Source organism: Notamacropus eugenii, chromosome 1, assembly GCF_028372415.1.
Source record: "Notamacropus eugenii isolate mMacEug1 chromosome 1, mMacEug1.pri_v2, whole genome shotgun sequence".
NCBI lineage: Eukaryota > Metazoa > Chordata > Mammalia > Diprotodontia > Macropodidae > Notamacropus > Notamacropus eugenii.
The window spans coordinates 297,746,830-297,768,094 of record NC_092872.1 but is presented as its reverse complement, the minus strand read 5'-3'; the positions used below and the strand labels follow the sequence as shown (position 1 = coordinate 297,768,094).

At 36.8% G+C, this 21,265-nt stretch overlaps 2 protein-coding genes across 6 annotated transcripts in view; one reads left to right on the top strand and one right to left on the bottom strand.

The window, feature by feature from the left end:
• Nucleotides 1-2,367, top strand: part of PRPF39 (pre-mRNA processing factor 39) — a 46,376-nt gene extending 44,009 nt beyond the window's left edge. For 3 of the 5 annotated variants that reach the window (XM_072629270.1, XM_072629272.1, XM_072629274.1), the window contains 3 exons: nucleotides 105-179; nucleotides 782-902; nucleotides 1,664-1,913. In XM_072629270.1, coding sequence (XP_072485371.1) covers nucleotides 105-179; nucleotides 782-902; nucleotides 1,664-1,720 — 253 coding nt within the window. In that variant the 3' untranslated portion in view covers nucleotides 1,721-1,913. Of the gene's footprint in view, nucleotides 1-104; nucleotides 180-781; nucleotides 1,080-1,663 lie in introns of those variants that run through there. The other 2 variants (XM_072629271.1, XM_072629269.1) reach the window with 2 other exon arrangements.
• A 701-nt stretch (nucleotides 2,368-3,068) lies between these two features.
• FKBP3 (FKBP prolyl isomerase 3) lies at nucleotides 3,069-19,697 on the bottom strand. Its single transcript, XM_072629280.1, has 7 exons — nucleotides 19,348-19,697; nucleotides 17,135-17,236; nucleotides 15,439-15,546; nucleotides 6,741-6,876; nucleotides 5,596-5,663; nucleotides 3,980-4,077; nucleotides 3,069-3,372 (listed from the first exon to the last, which is right to left on the bottom strand). The coding sequence occupies exons 1-7, from the start codon at nucleotides 19,558-19,560 to the stop codon at nucleotides 3,318-3,320; spliced, it is 780 nt and encodes a 259-aa protein (XP_072485381.1). The 5' UTR covers nucleotides 19,561-19,697; the 3' UTR covers nucleotides 3,069-3,317.
• Nucleotides 19,698-21,265: the final 1,568 nt, after the last annotated feature.

Sequence of the window (21,265 nt, the reverse complement as noted above, 5' to 3'; positions counted from 1 at the left end):
CTTTTTCTTTTGAAATAGCAAACATAGATTTTTCTGGGAAAAAAAATACATTATCTTATAGTTTAAAATATGGAAAAAACGCAGTGCATTTTTTTCCTATATAGGCTTCTGGATGCTTATGATGAACATCAAATACTTTTAAAAGAACAAGACTCTTTAAAAAGGAAAGCTGAAAATGGGTATGTAATATCTATAAGATCAAGGTGGCTCATTACACTGGATTTAACTTGAAGAAATACTTTGCAGTTAACATTTCTAAAGGTTATTTTTTAACCCATAAAACACTTGTTTTGTACTCAGAAGACCTAGGTTCAAATCCTGCCTTTGATGTTTTATTACCATTATAACCTTGGCCAAGTCAACCTGATCTCACGGCCTGTTTTGTTGTTGTTTTTTTTTTTAATCTGTTAAATTGAGAGGATTAAAAAAAAACCCTTCTAACACAAAATCTGTGATCTTGTGAGTGTACAAGTCATTAATTGGGAATGTCAGTTCCTGTAAGAGAGGTTGACCCATCATTCTTTTTGGTTCAGAAGGTTTTTTTCTGAATATAGAAAAAACATTTTTAAAAGTTAATCTACATACAGTAAAGTTGTGTATAATCCAGAATCAGTACCACTATTTATCAGTGCAGGCAAGAACCTTATTGCTTCTTCATTATGTTGATTTAAACTGACTGAAGAACATGGGATATACTTTTAAAAACTTAATGAATACACAACTTGATGGTATTTCTGACCAGAATTTTGAAATGTTAAGTAATTTTCATTTGTCTTAATAGAGCAGAAGAGCCAGATGAAAAAAAAGTACATACAGAAGATGCAACTTTAGCATCAACTCAAATGATTGATGGAGATATCCAAGCTAACCAAGCTGCATATAATTATAGTGCCTGGTATCAAGTAAGTATAAACAATTCAGATTTGGGGCTTTTTCTATATGATCTTATTTTTTTAAACTTTTTATCTTACCCATTGACTTTGTAGACATGGCAGTATGTCAGGGACCTATGTATTTGTGTACCCTCTTGTTAAATTGCAAACAAAGGTATCATTTAAATTTTTTTACATGTTAGTATCCTCTTCACTAAGAGAACATTAGTACAGTCCAAATTCTATAGTCCCTAGTATATTGTAGGTGCTTAGTAAATGCTCGTTTTGACCTGTTTTTGCCAGTATGGGAACTTACTCTAAATAATGCAGATTGTAACTTATATATAAATGTTTGATAGTTGGTTGAGACATACGAAAGTTGTGATTTGTCCATGAGTCACTGTACGGGTCAGAGGTGGACTTTTGAAATTTATATCTTGACTCCAAGTCAAGCCCTTCTGCCATGATGACTTTTCTTCATATGTACTAGATCCTATACCTGATTCTAAGCATAGGCCTTATGGTTCTGGTTTTTAGAGCCATAGCTAATTTTTTTATGGACCTTAATTTTTTGATTACTGAATTAGGAGTAGAAATATTTGATTTCAGTACTGCTGTGCTTTGAGGAATCAGGGGAGTTAACTACTAAAGGGATATTGTGTCTCCGACCATCTGTAAAATGGAGGAGTTAAAATGAGGTTCCTCCTCTCTTTACATAATTTTGGTGAATAACAACTTATTTCATGACAAAAGCAACCACATAACTGTGCTAATTTGTTTTTTCTTTACAGTACAATTACCAGAATCCCTGGAATTATGGACAGTATTATCCTCCCCCTCCAACCTGACGGAAAAAAAGTATTTTAATTTCATAATTGGTATTGTCTGAGATGGGGGAAATCATTTTTTTTTAATGAGGGGTATAAACAAAACATAATTTGATAATATTTGATAACTTGTCTTCCCTGTTCACATGTAACATGATTTACTTAGTAACTGGGACAATATTTCACTTAATAACAAATACTATTTCCTACTTTTTATTGGAGTTTTTTTTTTTTATTTTTGCATTAAGTGGTCTAGAATTCTCTCTACACATTTGAAACCAAGTCTAGTAGCCTTAAGGAGGAAAAAAAAACTGACTGAAAATCACATCAGTATAGCAAGTAATTCTGAATATATATAAAGGCTGGTTATTAAAATGTCTTCACCTGATCTATCAAAAATGATTTCAGACTTTCAACCTATAAAGGTTGTGTCCAGGTCGTGTTCCAATTGTCCTTGTTGTGATGTTGCATCTACTTATAGAAATATAAAGATCTATCCTGAAATGGATTTTCATAAGTGATAAATTCTCAAAACATTTGCATCCCATTAAAAATAATGGTGTTTCAGATAGATTTTTGTATGTAGAATGTTCATTTATATAACTTGTGAGCAGACTTTTTTGATCAAACTGATCATTTTCATAATAAAACAAGGACTTCTATAACAATTGTTTATGAATTGATTTTTTAAAAAACACATTTTAGAAATTAAACTTGTGCCAATTAATGCAGGCAACAAGCTGGGTGAGACACATTTTGATATTATTTATTAATTTTATTTTAAATGCCAAAAAACTCTGCTCCTTGCATAATCTTTATTGTATACAGGTCCAGGAAGGGTTTGCCTTGCTCATATTCAGAGGAGGATTTAAATTTAAATTTATCCCCAGCTCTTTAGCCACCTTACTTCTGCTGAGCACTCAAAATCTTTCAATGTGTATATCATTTACAACCAGCAAGGAAAGCTGTGCCCAATAGTCATAATCACAGATGGAGTAACTTTTTTTAACTGGGAAGAGGTGAGAGTTTAGCAAGAAGTTCGGGGGTAGAGAACCTAATCTGGTACACAGTTGTTCAAAAATTTGATTAATTTATAAGTAATTAACACAGGGATCATCACTCCTTTAGTAGTCAGTCAAATTTCTTAAGTTATGCTTGTCCTTCGGAAACTTAGCTTTAAACATGCCTGCAGCTTTTGTTATAATAGGTATTTGGTTTTTTAATTTTTTATTAGGTCACAGGATCAGAAAGATAACTATTAAGTTACTAGTGAGGAAAGCACTTTCTAAAAATACTTAAAGCATACACTGAAAGGAATCTTTACCATTGCATGCAGCCCCAGAAAATTCAGTGAGCAATCACGCAGTTATTTGTGTTAACGTATTTGTATTCAGGATTTTATATTTACAACATGGTTATTAAATAGAAAACTCAGACCCAACTAGCCTTGTACATAGCCTCAACAATACACGTTCAACTTGAGGGATTTATGAAACGAACAATCTGTTTTCCCCACCCCCAAGAATAAGGTCATTAGTTCTTCAAGTAAAGACAAGGCCACAGGTTTGTAGAAATAGCTCCTGAAGCATGTGGTTTGATCAGTAAAACATTTATTACTTCAGTCAATGTCCACCAATTCCACTTCAAAATAGAGTTTTGCATTGGGTGGAATTCTGTTTGAGAAGTCAAGGTAAATAAATCAGACATAGTTTCATCACAATACTCCAAAGCCTAAAAAAAAAGTGATCTATATAATTCCCTGTTCTATATAAATCAGAAGAGCTACTCTACGTGGACTATTTTGAAAATTCTGAAGGCTCTTTGGGATTAAGGCTTCACTTTACAGAGGTGTTAAGCAAGCTACCTTCTGAAAACCTCAGGAAGTTTTTCACCGTAGAGACTTCTGGAGTATCTTGAACCATGACTGTTTCTGTTCCTTCTACAACAGAATTGTCAAATTTCTCTGTGTGGTAGGTTGAGCACACTGCATGCTGGTAATCCTAAACACTTTCTCCCACATTCCAGGGTAAGCTTAATCCTTACCTGTATAAAAACATTTTTTTCCCTTTCCTAGAAAGTGAGTAAAAGGAGAAAAGTACTTTTAAGTTTTACAAAATGTAACAGAATTATAGAGAGGATAAGTGATAGGGTACCCCCACTTTCTAGCAAGCAAACATCTGCTTCAAAAAGTAGCTATTACTAGAGAGATACATATCAGAAGCAATGAATGAACAGCACCAAATAGGAGGTTGGGTTTCTCTTTGAAAGGAAAAAGGATACTTTGCATCAGGCTGTCCTTTCTTGCCATAAGCCCATTCAGGTTCAATCTCTAGGCGAGCCTTTTCTCCTTTACTCATTGTTAATAGTGCTTCATCCCACTAAAAGTGAAAACAAAGAAAATGAGACAAAACAGGAAATCCAAGCTTTAAAAAAAAAACCTTAGGTAGAAACATTTGATTCTTTTAAATAAGGGGAGTAGGTGGTTACTATTTCTTGTGAGAACCATTAAGCCTCATTTTTTTTTTTCACAAGTCTACTACTAAGGTCTTATTTTTATAACAGACTTTTTTGTCTAAACACTCCATTAACCTTCCTTTATAGAAATATAAGGTTTTTAAAAAAAATATTAGGTTCCCCCACCTTATTCCCCATTCTGGTTCTTTAAGCTATTTATGAGGGGGAAAATAATGAGTTATAATATGCAAAAGCTTTTAAGGTGCACAGAATCAATTCTCAATCTAAGTGGAGCTCTGCTATGACTGTCTCAAACAGTGGATAATCTCAAAGTACTGGTATGCTTGGGAGAGAGGGGAAAATCCATTATGAATATTTATAACAAGAAGGAACAGCCTTAAAGGCAACAGAAATATAAGATGGTGAGGCCTACCTGCTGAAAGCTTAACTATACTTAGGATTTTTAAATTGTATAGTTTACAAAATTAAGTTGTATAGTTTACAAAATTCATCCTGGACTGCATTGATCAGTCAAGAAACTTGTGTATTACACTTACTACGTATATGTGTCACTTTGTGATATAAATATAAGGAATGAAATAATCCCAAATGTTATTCATTAAAATGAACACTTCAGTGCTGAGATTCCTACTTGTAGCTAATTCTGATGTATAATTCTGTACTTATGTTTCCATATAACTAGCTAATATTCTGAACGTTCACAATGGAAAACTATATGAAGATCTGACTTGCCTCACTCAGTATGAGATAGTATACGATGAAATCCCATTGTTGAGCTTGTATTTGCAAATAGACTAAAGAAAATCTCAAGTAACAAAAATTGAGATCTGTCCCTATGTATCAAAGTGGCTAAATATCACTTGAATCTTTTCTTGTTCTTACAAGCACTATAGTTAGAGCAGTAAGGGGGGGGTCATTAAATCCAACCCCCCTCGCTTTACAGATGAAATCAAAATTCAAATCCATGTCTTCCTGGCTCTTAACTTGAGCAATCAACAACTGTACTACCTACCAGGAAGCTACGTGAAAAGTATGTTTAAAAAAAAAAAAAAAGTAAAGAGTTAATAGGTTAAAGGCCCAAATCTCAAATTATTCAGGTCTGTAAAACTTAACAAAAATTACCAATCACAACAAGCAAAATCCAAATTTATCACCTTATTAAGTTATATGTAATTCAGTCAGAAATATATAAAAACTAATTTTAGAAACTTTGGTGTCATTGAATATACATCCCAATTCCCACTCACTTTTTAGGGATCTAAGGAATTCATCAATAGTTTCTTTTAATACTTCAGTAAAAGAGAAAAGAATGATTCCAAATTTACACTATTAAGTGCAAGGATGACATCTTATGTCTTTTTGTAGGACCTAGCACACTGCCTTCTATGGGACAGAAGTGCAAGTACATGTTGATTACTTACTCCTCTGATAACTTTACCCACTCCAACTTTAAAACTTAGAGGCTTAGCATTCTTCTTCTTCTTTGCACCTGTAAAACAATTTTAAGATATGATCTATTTTTTGAAAATTTGATTTTTTATTTAAACAGTAGACAGTAACCAATTACATTCTTGCTGATGTCATGATGCAGGCTTTTTAGTAGTATAAAAAAAATAAAAGCCAAAAAAATCAGATGATTCAGAGATATTACATTTTCAATATTCAAGCTTACCACTGAGAAGCTTTGTTTTTATTTGTTCTATTAGGCTTGAATGACACTTAGTCCAAGTATTTCAGGCCCTATAATGCTGCATCATTCAAGGCTGGGAAATTAGGATTCTCCCATTTCTACTCAGATTTTGAATTAACCTGTCATTTTTACAGCCATGTTGAAGGGATAGTGCTATCAACAGCCTATAGTCAGCCAGTGAAAAGGAGACTTCTTAATAAGACATCTTTTATTGATATAGTGCTTTACAGCATTTTCATGTAATTAATTTAATCCTCAGAATAGGCTGTACAGAAGTGCTGGTGTTTTTATCCCCATTTTACAAATGAGGGAACAGACTCAAGAGGTCAGCTCTTGCATAGACTAGAATCTAGGTTTCTTGACTACAAGCTCAGTGTGGTTTGAAGTAAACTGATGGTTCCCAATCTGTGGGCCAAGGACCCTTTTTGGGGGGGAAGGAATAAAGATGGGAAGAGGAAGAACAAAATTATTACAGGGGTCTTCAGATCTGCACATGTACCAAGCATTGTCATTTTTTTTTTTTTAAAACCTTAGTTCCAATAAAAATGCAGCATGGCTCATGTATGTATTACCATTTTTTAAATGTATATAGATGCTGTTATGATTACTAAGAATCATTAAAAGTTTTTTAATTCATAGTAACTTTTTGTCATCACTGTTTTCTCAATGAATGGGTACTAATACTACTAGGTGAGGATGGCATAGTCCATGAAACATTTTGATGTGAAAAAAAAGTCCACACATTTAAAAGTACCACTGTACTATACCACAGAAGCTTCTGAAATTGGATAATAAAAAGCCAATGATACTCCCTGATATACTTATAAACACAAATGATTCATAATGTATTTCAAGCAAACCAAATTCAAGACTTACTAGTTTGAATATTAGTATCAAAAACAGTTCCATCCTGTAATGTTCCTGTGTACCAGCAATGAACAACATCTCCTTTTTTGGGAAAGTTAGTTTTATCCCCCTTCTTAAGAACTGATTTTGTATATTTTGGTGGACCCTAAATAAAAGACAAAAACAGAGAATTGGCACCAATTTAGTCTCTGTTGTAAAAATCTCCATAGAGATTTCTGATATTTAAATATATCCAAATCAACTCTAAAAAAGTCAAAGAAGTCAAAATGGTTGTTAAACTCCACATTCATTTCATGTCAAATCTAAAATCTGAATGTTAAAAATAGTACACTAACATCAGTGTTTTATAATTCTCAATTACAAGTCCACTTGTTGGGTAATGACTTCCAATTCTTTTTTTTTTTTTTGCATGAATATATAGATTAATTTTAAAATTATTAAAACTTGCTCACTCAATATCTTTTTCAAGTCAGATGTATTGTAGTTATTTAATTCTGAAGTGTTTTTCACATAACAGAAGAATATTTATAAAATTTGTGCCCGTGATTTCAGAGTTGATTTGTTTTCATAAATATTACTACATATCTGAGAACTCTTACCTTGCAATCCAATTAATTTCAAACATTTATTAAATGTCTACTAAGTGCAAGGCACTGGAGTTACAGATTTAAAGCAGAAGCAATCCAAGCCAAGAAAACAACTGAAAACACACATGAGGGAAAAGAAAGGGTTGATAGGTAAAATGACAGTAAGTTTTGTGATGAGTTAAAACTGCTTGCGATAACTCAAAAGATAGTAAATTTAATCCATCTATTCCAAAATGATTCCTGAAATTTCTCAACAGTTCTTAACATTAAGGTGAGTTAAATAGATATGTTTAACCCATTAGTGTTAATATTTTAAATGTACATCTCTAAACGATAGCTTTGATCCTAAAAACTTATCCATAAATCACATTTGTATAAATCAGACTTACAGATACTCAGCTTACATCAAATAAGCCCATATTTGCTTTTGTGTAAAAAATATTCTCTATATTGTTTCCTTAAAATGAAAATTCACACCAATTTCAAACATTTAAGAACTGCTTATCCTCAAAATACTAAGGTAAAAAACATCCAGAGGATTGTGATGGTGCCTTAATCATCATCGTATCTACTACTATACAGCAACTTGATGAACTCAAAATTACTGTGCTGCTATTATTTTCACTTTCTTCATTTCTCTTGTAGTCCCTTCCTTGTATTTACGTTCCCTTCCCCAAAACATGACCAATATATATGCCCCAAATGATTGCACATACACAACCCATATCAAACTGCCTACCATCCTGAGGAAAAGTGAGGGGAGGGAAAAGGAAAATCTGGAACTCATTCAACTGGAAGAAACAAAATACTATTTAAAAGGAAAAAAAGACTCAGCTCATGCCATACCTTCGTACCATGGTGTTTTTTCTAATCTAATTATTCAGTTGAATAAACATTAAGTGCCTACCATGTGCCTGCCACTGTCCTAAGCACTAGGGATACAAATAAGAAAAAGACAGTCTTTATCCTCAAGCTTACTGCAGCTTTCTTTTTGATAAGTTGAGGTATAAAGTACTATACTTTTATATGCTCTAAGTTTGTAAATATAGGATTTTTAGCAACATTTCCAAGAGCAGTCTTTCAAAAAGTATTTTCCAAGAAAAAACTTTTAAAACTTAAATTTAAAATTAAAAATGTGAAAAATTTAGTTGGAAATTGTAACATACTGCCATCTAATCAACTGCCAGTTGTATTATCAACAGTAACTGTTGCTGTTTCCCTCCCAGTCTGATGTAGTTATTTTTCTCTTGTCTCATTAAAGGGGCCACCCCCTGACTACTTCTTGAACAGGCCTATTCACTGAATGGGGTTACCTCACCCTATGTGAGTATGTGAATAGACCTTGGCCAAAAGGGGCCATTGCATCCTGGGTCATTTCTAGTCATCCTGATGAATATCTGGTCACTGGACCCAGATAGCTCTGAAGGAGAAGTGAGGCTGGTGACCAGCAGAGCCCTCCCTCACTCAAAACAAAGTCAAGTGCAAGTCATGTCATCATTTCTGTGATGGCAGGGTCTTCTTTGGTAATGAAGGACTAACACAACAACAGTGCCAGTTGTATCAATGTATCTCTCAAATCCATCTCCATTCACATAACCATCAAGCTTGTTCAGGCCCTCACTTTTGCAATAGCTTTCCACTATATTCAAGCCCAGTGGCTCCTTATTACCCCCTTAAGATTTCATATTAACTCTTCTATTTTGCTTTTAAAGTCCTTCATAACTTAATAAGTGATTGGTAATTGACTGTACAAATGATCTAGAAGCCCTAAGAACAACAAAAGAATACTAAAAACTTCTGGGTATAACACTTTAAAAGGCATTTCTTCAGTTCTGCAGATATAGTGTTAAAGGTACAGGGGAAACAAATATTCAAATGTTTTTATGAATAAACCTATTTGTATCACAGAAAAGTTTCTCTTCTGGAATTACAAACTGCTGTGACAACCTTTAGTTCATTCTTATTGAAAATCCTAGAATCTCAGCATCAAAATGTATAAAGTTAAATCTAATAGTGTATTCAGGAAATTGTGCTGGTGAAGTGCTGCTTGATAAATTTTCCCTTATTATGGAAAAGAATAGTTATGAAAATTTTAATCCCTAGCATTTTACATTAAATAACCTTAATCTTTTTTGTTAAGTTAATTTTTCAGCCACATCCAACTCTGTGACCCCATTTTTGGGGTTTTCTTGGCAAAGAAAAATACTGGAGTGGTTTGCCATTTCCTTCTCCAGCTCGTTTTACAGATAAGGAAACTGAGACAAACAGGGTTTAAGTGGCTTGCCCAGGGTCGTATAGCCAGTAAGCGTCTGAGGTCACACCTGAACTTCAAGCCCAGCACTCTATCCATTCTAGCTACCTCAATTTTAATCTTTAATACTTAACAATAATTTCTATTTATAAATTTGGAAGCTGTCTGAAGTGATTTACAACTTAGCTTACCTTCAAAAGCTGGCTTACAAGAGCAAGCCTACTAAACTGACATGCTGTGATAATACATAAAAAGAATTCCAAGATTAGAAAACAATTTTTTTCAGGAGTTTATTTTCTTAGAGAAAAAGAATCCTAATAAATCATAAAAATAAATTATTTCAAAAGTAATGTTAAAAATCTTTTTTAAGTTAAACTTTTATAATTGGAGAATGGATTAGAATTCTGATTCCTAAGCAGGAATCAAATTTTAAATGCTAACTACTCATAAGTTTACTGGGCTTTCTGGACACAGAAGCAAATCATTTAACCTGTTTAACCCACAGCAAAGGCAGACATTACAGCAAGTGTCCACTATCATCTCAATTTTCCATGTTCCCTGTTCAACTTCAAGGTATAGAATGGGACCAGAGAACTTCAAATTTTGGGACTGACCTAGGATATGGTGAACACAGTGGAATCATCTTAAAAGAATATCATAGTTCCAGGGCCACTCTGAAATTAAGTCAACATGCTATGAATGGTCCTGAAGTTAACCCAGTTTCTAAGGCCTTCTTCAGAATACAGGTGCAGAATTGGTCCTTAATTAGGCTGGGCTAATAGTATTGTAAGCATAGGAATCTTACTGTCATAGGTTAATTACTCCAATGTAATATGTTTTGGAATTTCCTGCAGTAAGAGTGGCTTCAAAGAAATCTAAGAGGAAAAGGACCTATCTGTACAAATGTATATATTTTTTTAAATGGTAAAGATCTGAAAACTAAAGAGGTGACCATCAGTTGGCCAAATAAATCAGGAACGTAATAGAATGCTATTTTTGCCTTAAGAAATGAGAAAAAGGATGGTTTCAGAGAAACCTGGCAAGACTTGTATGAACTGATAAAGTAATAAGTAGAGCCAGAAGAATAATTTGTGTAACACTGTAAAGACAATTTTGCTAGATTTAGTAACTGAGCAATAAAATAACCAGCCATGAATAATATTGATCATTTAAACTATACACCAGGGGTGGGGAACCTGTGGCTTCTGGGCCACATGTGGCCTTCCAGGTTTTGACTGAATCCAAGTTTTACAGAACAAATTCTTTTATGAAGGAGATTTGTTCTGTGAAGTTTGGATTCAGTCAAAGGGCCACATGTTCCCAACCCCTGCTATACACCTATAGGTAAATGTTGGATTTAAGATGCAGAATATGAGAAATGGGAAGGAATGAGGTAAGACTATGTGTATTTGGGAAACAGTAAATAAATGCATTGATTAGCTTGTTTAAGGTCTCTCTCAAGGGCTTTGGATTTGGACTGTGCAACATGGGAGACACTGGCACAGGACTGCTCAGCATGGCATGCTCACATCAGAAAAGGTGCTGTGCCCTTTGAGCAAAGCAGAAGTGAGACAGCACAAAGTAAATGCATGGTGCGCAAAGTTGGGATATCCACCCTAAATATTCACACGGACTATCTGTGCCCAACCTGTGGTAGAGCATTCTGAGCTCGTATTGGTCTGATTAGCCACAGTTGGACACACTAGAATTTCCCTTTGTCATGGTGATGTTATTCTGGTCCTCGAAGATGAAGGACAAAAACCAGCTTGCTCAGAGTAGAAGATTCTTTAGGGGAGTACTAGGAAATAAGATACGAAGAGGAGGTTGAATCCTTTTTTTAAGATGTTCTAGTTGGTAGGCAAGGATGTTGGATTTTATCCCAACAGGCTATGACAACCGCTGAAGCTTGTTTGAATGGGGTGATGTGTGTAAAAGAATGCTTCAGGGAAGATGAAGCAGGCAATGATATAAAGCACTTAAAGGCAAAGAAAAGGGAAGACTAGAAGGCAAGGAGAATATTTAGGAGACTATCCAGGTATGAAATATGATCCTACATTACACTGGATAGCAAAAATGAACAGGAAGGAACTGATTCAAGAGACATTAGTGATAAAAGAATTGATAAAGGCAGTGAATTACGCGCTGGACTTAAGAGGCAGGAAAATCCAGAATTTGTATTCTGCCTTCCCCTATCTCCTACCAGTCCCTCTTGCATTAATAAGTATTAATTAAACAATTACTACGTGCAAGGTATTCAAAGATAAAAATGTCCCTGCCTTCAAGATACTTACATTCTATTAGGGAGACATTTTATGTAAACATATATACAAGATAAATTTATAAACACACACATGTATGACATATACATTTATCTATGTACAAAAATAAAAGGTATTTGAGGGCAAGGAAAATCAAGAAAGGCCTCATGTAATAAGTGGTACTCAAAGAAATAAGGGATTCTAGGAGAGCGAGGTAAGGAAAGAGTTCATTACATGAATATGGAGCAGCCTATTTCAAAGGCACAGAGAGGAGCTAGGGTAAAACTCTGAGGAACAGCAGAAGGAAACTTTTGAGATAGCTTAGCTAGACTGTAGAGCATGGAAAGGGGAATAATGAGGTTGGAAAGGAACCACAGGGCTAGGTTGTGAAGGACTTTAAAAATTGAACAGAAGAATTCCCATTTTATCCTAGAGGCAACAGAATCACTGGAGTTTACTGCATAAGGAAGTAATGTGCAGGAAACAGTGTTTTAGGAAGATTAATCTGGCAGTGGCAGAGAGGATGAATTAGAAAAACAAAATCCTGAAAGAAGGCAAAAAGCATACTTAAGATAGTCCAACTGTCAAGCTACAAAATAATGAGGTTCTACACTATAAGTCCTGGCATCAAGAAGGGACAGGAATAGATTTCAGGGATGAAAAAGAGAGGCAGTGTAGTAGAGTGAATTATATGCTAAAATTGGAGTCTAATCACACAACCACTAATTCAAGGGTTTATAACCTCCTGCCTGGACAAAAGCCTCATAACTGGTCACTCTTCTTCCATTCCCTTCTCCTTATAATCCATCTTCTACAAAGCTACCAAATTAGTGTGCCTAAAATCTAAGTGTGACTGTGTCATTTACCCAATTTAAAAAAGGGGGTGAGAGGAGCAAAGAGGGAGTTGCCTCCCTATGGCCTCTAGAGTAAAATATAAAAGTTTCAGCCTTGCATTTAAAAGTCCTCTACATTCTGACTCCCATCTCTCTCTCCAGGCTTATTTTACACTCCCCATTTCATGTATTTCATGTACATGTTCTAACTTTACTAGCTGTCCCGTGTTCAACATTTCAACTCCCATCTCTATGAGCCTGCATAAACTACCCTCCATACCTGGCTTGCCTCCTCTCTTTACCTTTGCCTCTTCAGCTGCCACCTCCTACATGAAAGCCTTTTCTCATCCCCACCCCAGTAGTTAGTGTTCTCAAGTTATGCTGAATTTACCTATCTAAAGTATTTTATCCCCCTACCTTTAATGACAAGGTAAACTCTAGGGACAGTCACCATTTTACTATTTTTAATTCTTTGCATCCTCAAGAACAACACCTTGCTCAATAGTTATCTGGACTGAAACTTACTTTCTAAATAAAGGATTAAGTCACTTGGATATCACCCAATAAGAAAAGAACATGCAATTTTACTTTGATTACAAAAGACTTCTGATTCTCCACTTGAGTTTTTACAGACTATAGTATCTCCATTCTGAGATCCTTTCTACCTATTGAGACTCAGCCTGAGCAATATCACTCTCAGGAGAAAAGCAGAATAATCGAGTGGTCAAGGCCATGGGGACTACAGGGGCTCATTGGCTGAAATCCGTATGAGGTGTCAGCATTGTAATCAAACCAGTTGAAAGACTTGTCTGCTTGAGATGCCCATCAGCTAGGGAATGTCTGAACAAGTTGTATATGAATGCAATGGAATACTATTGTGCTATGAGAAATGATGAGCAGGCAGACTTCAGAAAAACCTGGAAAGACTTATATGAACTGATGCTGAGTGAAGAAAGCGGAAGCAAGAGAACAATATACAAAATAATAGCCACAATAAGAGATGATTAACTTTGACAGACATCTCTTCTCAGCAATGCAAGGATCTAAGAGTCCAAAAGACTCATGATGGAAAATGCTGCCCATATCCAGATAAAGAACTATGGAGTCTGAATGCAGATCCAAGCAGACTATTTGCTCTTTTTTCTTTTGTTTCTTCTTTCTTGTGGTTCCTCCCACTGGTTCTAATTCTTTACAATGTGACCAATGTGAAAATATGTTTAATATGAATATGTATGTAGAGCCTATATCAGATTGCACGCCATCTTGGCGTCTTCCCTTGGGAAAGGAAGAAAGGGGAGAGAAAGTTGAAAACTCAAAAGCTTATGGAAGTGAATACTGAAAACTAAAAAGAAACAAATTAGAATCTTAAAAAAATGAATGTCTAAAAAATTTTATATGTAATTTTGAAATATTTAATGAAATCAATTTTTAAAAAATGAGAGCCAGGTTGCAAAGGTTTTAAATACCCGATAGAGGATTTTAAATTTTATCACAGAGGCAATAGGAAGCCACTGAAGCTTCAACAAGGCAGGGCCATTATGCTCTGGGAATATCAATTTGGCAGACCTGTGAAGGATGGAGAGGAGGAAAGAAGACCATTTAGGAAGTGACTGCAGGGTAGAAAACATGAAGGCCTGAATTAGGGTGGTGTTCTCACATATACAATACATGTAAAGATGTGCAAAAGTAAAATCAGTAACACTTAGCAATTATTTAGATTTACGTAGTGAATTTTCTAATAAAGAGACATAAGACAAATGTTTTTGGACACAGCCTATATGGAAATTTGTTTTGCTTGACTAAGTTTGTTTGTTACAAAGTTGTTGGGGAGTTTTTCTCCCCCAGTGAGTATGGAAGAACAGAAATGCTTCATAATTGAAAAAAAGTTTTTTAAAGAGATAGAATGAAGAGCCAAAGGTGATTCCAAGATCACAGGTGACTCAAATTACAGTGGTATCCTGAGTTTCAGGAGGGAAAAGGAGTTTCATTTAGTCATGCTTTGTTTGATATGCCTATGAGGCACCAAGGCAGAGATATGAAAACAGCAAATTTTAGTGATACAGAATTGGCACTCAGAAGTACAATGAGCTTACTAAGCAAATTTGGAAGTCTCTTTGTAGATAAGGAGATAAAGGAAACCAAGGAACCAAATGAGATGATAAAAGGAAAGAGAAAAAAGGACCTAAAACAGAGCATGTATATCAGTGCAAAAGTGCAAAAACAAGGATGATAACTGAGACAGTCAAAGAACCAGGAGAAACCAAGGTCAGGAAAACCGCACCACCATCTTGACATCCCTCCCACCTTCCACCCCTCCATTTGTATATTTAAACAGTGTCAAGTACTTCAGAGGTCAAGAAAGTCAAGGATTGAGAAAGTAACTTTGGAAAAAGCAGTTATAGTTGAATGGTGGGATCAAAAATCAAATGACAAGAGAATGAGATGTGAGATGGACAAAAGAGACAATTTTTACTGAATGTCAACGTAGGTCTGAAAGGTCCGAGGAGATCTAAATACTTCAATCACTTATTTTAGTCCCAGAAGTTTAAGCAATAGGTTCAGGTTTCCAAGCATAAGAAGAGGGAGTTCCCATAGATATATTTCAATTTGCATATAGAATCTTCTAGTTAGAAATTTGACTGAAAGTTTAGAAAAAACTTGACTCAGGATTGTAAATAAAAGAGTATCCTAGGTTAGCTCCAAATTTCATTAGCAATATCATTAAAATTTACACATGAAAACAAAAAGTAGCAAAATACTTTATGACATTCTACAGACCTCATCCAAAGTCTCTTCAGGCTTGACTTCTTTGGATTTCTCTTCATCAAGCTTCACACTTTTCACTTGCTCAGTCACTTTGGCAATACTCTCAGTACCTTTGAAACGCTGTAATAAAAGTTCCTTACATATTAACATATCAAAGTCAAGCTCTTTTCATGAACACTACACCTGAGGAAATCTGGCTACTCTGTGCCAAATGAAAACCTGTGACATGAATATACCAAATTTAACATGAAATTATTGGCCTAAAGGAATATAAAACATAAAAAGAAATTTTTCTGAACATTTTTACCATATAAATCATGAACTAAATTTTCCAAAATAATACTTGAAATAAGAACCAAAAAATCAACCCTATGGACATATCCCGGAATCAAACGCAGAGAGACCCCACATAGTGTTGCTGGAACTAGTTGTTCTGCAATAACACTGCTAATACATTTTAATCTAAGTCATATCGCAACACTGCAATACTTCACTATAATTCTCTTTCTGTCAATTCATCTTTGAATTGCTCCTATAAACCCTGTTATATTTTTGTACCTAAAATCACATTTTCATAAAACAAAATGATGACGATAGATCATCCATCAATAAGCATTTACCAATTGCTGCCTCTGTCTCAGCCACCATAGTGGGCAGTAGTACAAAGACAAAAATTAAACAGTTCCAACCCTCAAAGAAAATATATTCTTGGAGGTGAAGACTGAGGTTAAGGTTGATGGGGGGTGAAGATGTGCCTATGCTGCTCATTTGGTCACTTAAAAAAAAAGAATCCTTTCTGTTAAAGCTGCATATTTTACAATTAATAATTAGATAGGCACTTTTTGAGATGTTTGTTGCCACTAGAACCTAAATGTATAGCATTAAACAAACTCACTAAAATGGAGGTTCTTCACCTTTTCTGTGTCATGGTCCCTTTGACAGACTGGTAAAACTGATAAGACTCCTTCTCAGCATAACGATTTTAAATGTAAACAAAACACAAAGGATTACAAGGGAAACTAATTATATTAAAGTATTTATTTTTAAAAAAGACTCAAGGTTAAGAACCTTTCCATTAAAAGGAAGAGTCCTGATTTCACCAAGGCATTTTTTTTGTGCAAAACCTCAGATTTATGGTGAGGGGAACTTATGTCTGCCAACACAAATCTGCATCTGATTTGTTATGTGATAATAATAGCTTACATTTATATAATGTTAAAGTGTTACCCACTTCACCTTACCTGCAGAGGCTCAAATAGATGATTATTCATATGACTAATATCAAAGCCAAGATTCTAATGCATATACTCACTCCAATCTAACACCCTTTCAACAACACTGAAGTGCAGAAAACTGCTGCTTCAGTAACATGATGACATCTTAAATAATACCTAGATTTTTCAAGGTGCTTTCATACAAATTCTCATTTTTATGTTATTAGAGACCAAACTTATTAATAATAAAGTCAAGATCTCATCATGATGTGAATTATTTCTCTAGATTGGCAGATCTTTCATTTACGTCTGCATATCACTCAGCAAGCAATACATATAACTCACAACAATATATCCTATACAATTTAATAATTAAAGCTCTAATGTATTTGTACATATGCATATGGAAGCACATACTTACATTTATAGCTATAATTCCAAAAGAATAAAATGCCACAGATAATCATTTGTGTATAGAAGACGGAGACAGTTACCTTACTTTCAAAAAGGTAGTTGTAGGCTGTGACTAAATGATCCTTGTTTGCTGTCTTGGCCACATTTTTTATGTTTCCTAGTAGTTTATGTTCTGCAAGAAACTATTAAGAGAGGAAAGTTACATATAAAAATTTCTCCAAGCAAGGTATGCTTTTAGAAAATAGTCTCCCCTCCCTACCTCAGTCTCTTGGAATCTCTAGCTTCCTTCAAAGTAAAGAATTTGCTAAAAGAAGCTAATTCCTAATTTCCCTCAGTATCTGAAATTACTTATTGTACTTATTCTAAATATTTTCCATATTTTTATCTGTATACATGTTATTTCTCCCTCCCCCAAAAGAATATAAGCTCAGTGCTTGGCAGAAAAGGCAGTCAATGAATACTTATGCACCTGAAATGAAGTGTATAGAACAGGGATATTAAAAGTTTTTCTGTTAATGTTTACTCAAGGTGCTAGTCACAGTGGGGTTTTTATTATTATTTTGGGGAGGCAATTAGGGTTAAATGACTTGCCAAGAGTCATACAACTAGTGAGTATATGAGGTTGAATTTGAACTCAGGTCCTACTGACTGCAGGATCAGTGTTGTATCCACTGTGCCACCCAGCTGCCTTACATTGTAATGTCTTAAACACATTACTGTTAAAATTACAGAAGCACTGCTCAAAGGCAAAAAGAATCATAGTGCTACCAGCACTGCTGGTTCTGACAGTGCCTATTTTGGACAGCACCACAGCGTTAACTAAAAAATTGGCTACAATTCCACTCCTGCTACACAGATATCACAATAAGAAAATGGAAAAAAAACCTAGAAAATATTAACACTACAATCTTAATTTGCAAAGGTGAAAAATTAATTTCTCTTTCATTATCTCACAACTGTGTGCCATAGGAACCGCCACCTGATAGAGAGGTGAGGAACTCAAAGTACACGCAGACATTTTCGGTTTGGGATATGGTCCAGATATATGTATTTGTTTGAATGGCTTTTTTTCCCTCTATATTTGAACTAGGGGTGGCAGGCTGGATTTTGGTTAATCTGAAAAATGAATTTAGTTAAAATAAATCACTTCCTCTTAGTATCCACTACTTCCTTCTCTGTTTTAATCTAGGTTATCTCCTTGTTCTCCTTTGTATCAAAAAATTCTCTCCTGCTCTCTTTTCATACAGCTATCTCCTTTTCCAGGAAGTCACTTTGTAATCTATCACCCAAGTTCCTTACACTTTTTCATTTCTACAACTTTCTTCTAGGCATAGTAAGTACCTGAGTATAAACGAGTTTGATAAGAGAAAACTGGGAACTGACCTTAAGAGAGCGGTTCTTAACCTTTGTTGTGTCTGGGGAAGCCTGTGGACTTCTCAAAATACTACTTTTAAAAATCACACAATTAAATACACAGGAGGACAAGGGAATCCCACGATGCTAAAAGTTAGCAACACATCTGACTAAAAAACCTAAGTTCTGGGTTAAGAACACGTGTTTCATGCAGAGCAGGATGGCTGAGTTTGGAACTGGCTTAACCCTTCCGGCGGTCCGGCGAGGCCTGCGTTCCCTCACCGAATAATGCCTTTAAATGTATCGAATAAAAAAGACGTAAGACCCAGTACTTTGAAATAGTTAAAAAAAAAAAACAACAACAAAGCACCACCCCGTTCCAGTAACCCTGCTCGGCGCGGAGCACTGGGGCCGGCCGAGGTCTAGGACTAGGCCACGGGGGCCTGAAGAGCCAGGCTCGGGCAGGGCGGAGAACGCCGACCCCCTCCCCACGCTGCCTCCTTCGCGCACTAATTTCAAATTCTGAAGAAAACGGAACTAAACAAAAAATGTAAAACGAGGAGGCCACGAGAGGGACGACCCGTGCACGACTCCAGGCCCCAGGCGGCGGGGTGGGGGGAACCGGCGTCCCACAAGGCCCCTCGGGCTCTCCTCCCACGCCTCCCCTCCCCCACACGGCCCGCGCACTTGGTCTCGGCCGTCTCCTTTCCCATCTTCCCCACCTCCCTCCAGCCCGAGGAGGCGGGACTTCTTCCAGGGGCTCGAGATTAAAATACGAGGTTCTAGTTCCGGTAAATGGAGGGGCGGCTCCCCCCGCTCCCTCCCCAACCCCACGAGGCTGGGAGCACGAGGCGGGAGACAGAATGTTGTCGGGGGGTGGGGGGAGAAGGGCTGCCCCCTCAAGTATCCGTAGCCCGGCCTCGTTCCTGCCCCGCGGTACCGAATCCGAGCCGTTGTCCTGCAGAAACTTGATGATGTCCTTCTTGGGGAGCGCCTCGCTGCGCAGCTGCTCCGCACTCCACACTCGCTGCGGTCCAGCAGCCGCCATCTTCCCCCTACGGCCTCTCCGCGACTGAGCCCGCCCGCCGCAGCCAAGCCCATCCCCCCTCCCATCCCGAGAGAGGCGGGCAAAGGTCTGGGGCTCGCGAGTCATAGGCGGGGCTCCCGCGGGAGCCTGGAGCGGGATTGGCCGTCTTGAGAGTGACGTAGGACCCTCCTGTGAAGGCTCTCCTTCTTTGGCTTGGGGGGACCTGCCCAAAACCTTCCGGGTTCCCTCGTCGTTCTCTCTAAACCAGCGTTTCCTGAAGCCTCTGCGGCAGCGGGGAAGGAGGTGGCCGCGTCCTGGGGCATCAAAGTCCGCTTTCCCAATTGGGCCGGAGCGATGCTCAAAAGGCCGCCATAGGTCTGACGTATCTTAATGACATGGCAATGCTCAGAAAGACACTGAGATTGGCTTTTGCTGAACTATTTTTGCTGCGAGGGAAGAGCTCTGTATATTTGTTACCATAAGTTTTCCTCCACCCTCGGTGATGAGAAAAACAAATGCTTGTTAATTTAAAAATTTCTGTTTAAAACAAAGACTAGGGAGTGATGTATTAAGAAATGAGAGTGACGTAAGAAGAAAAGTTTCGAGAAAGATTATTTTTAAAAGAAACTAGCACTTTATGTTAACGGAGGTCCGGGTTATCCGTTGTACCACTTTCTTTCCCACACCCTCCTGTAAGACATAAAATGAGAAGCAAAAAAACTGAGTTCCAAACTTCCATCGACAGAAAGAAGCCTTTGATGTGCGAGCTACTGCTCAGTTTTTGCACTGCACTTGATTTACCTTCATTCCCAACCTCCCTGAGCCTCAGGGTCCAGCCTAGAGAAACTGCCGGGACTCGGGAACTCAGACCTCTCCCCGTTTGATTTGTGAACCGCTTTCAGTAGAAACCTGCCTTTGGTAAAGGGGGGAGCTTACCTTCCCCGTACTCATTGGCTTGATCTCCCTCCCTAAAGTCTTGGGGGCAGTGCTGATTAGGACTCACCAAATCCAGGAATTCCCCCCAAGAAGGAGAGCAGCCAAGCTTACAATATGAATCACTTATGGGATAGGTAATTTATTACTACGACAAAGAAAAGTGCTGAGCATCAAGGAATAGCTGTTCATCAATATGATACAATGTTGCAATGCAATCGACATTTATCCTGTTCCTGTCACTGTCCCAAGTGCTGGACAGAAAGGTAAAGGACGGTTCCTGCCTGCCCTCCAGAAGCTTGCAACGTAGTGGGGGAGATAACATGCAAACAAATGGATACAAAGCGAGCTATAAACAGGATAAATAGGAAATACTTTAAAAAGAGAAAACAATGGAATGAAGATGTATTAGGAAAGGTTTCCTGTGAAAGGTGGTATTTTAGTTGGGGCTTGAAGGGAGCCAGAAGTTAGTTAACAGGATTAGGACAGAATTTAGTAACAATTTGTACCTATGGGTTATAAGGGTTGGTACATTAATTTAACTATTCAAAACACAAAGCAGTTTTACAATACTGCCGATAAGGAAAATCACATTTTATTTTGTCTGGACACTGTCAAATACAACAGCCAAGGCTTGGTCAATTTTTTCATGGTCTACCCTCTTTGATAAACAAGCTCCTCTTGCCCCTAAACTTCCTGATGCGCCTTTGTTCTGCAGCTGCTGGAACTTTCCATCTCACCAGGTCACTTAAGGAAATAGAAATATCAGAACTGGTTTTTGAGCCTAGGACCTTCAACTCCAAATCCAGTAACCAAGTTGAAGTTAGAGAGGGTTGCAGATTACAATAATTGAGGGGGTAAAGAATCACTCATCCTTGAAGTACTGCATCCACACTAT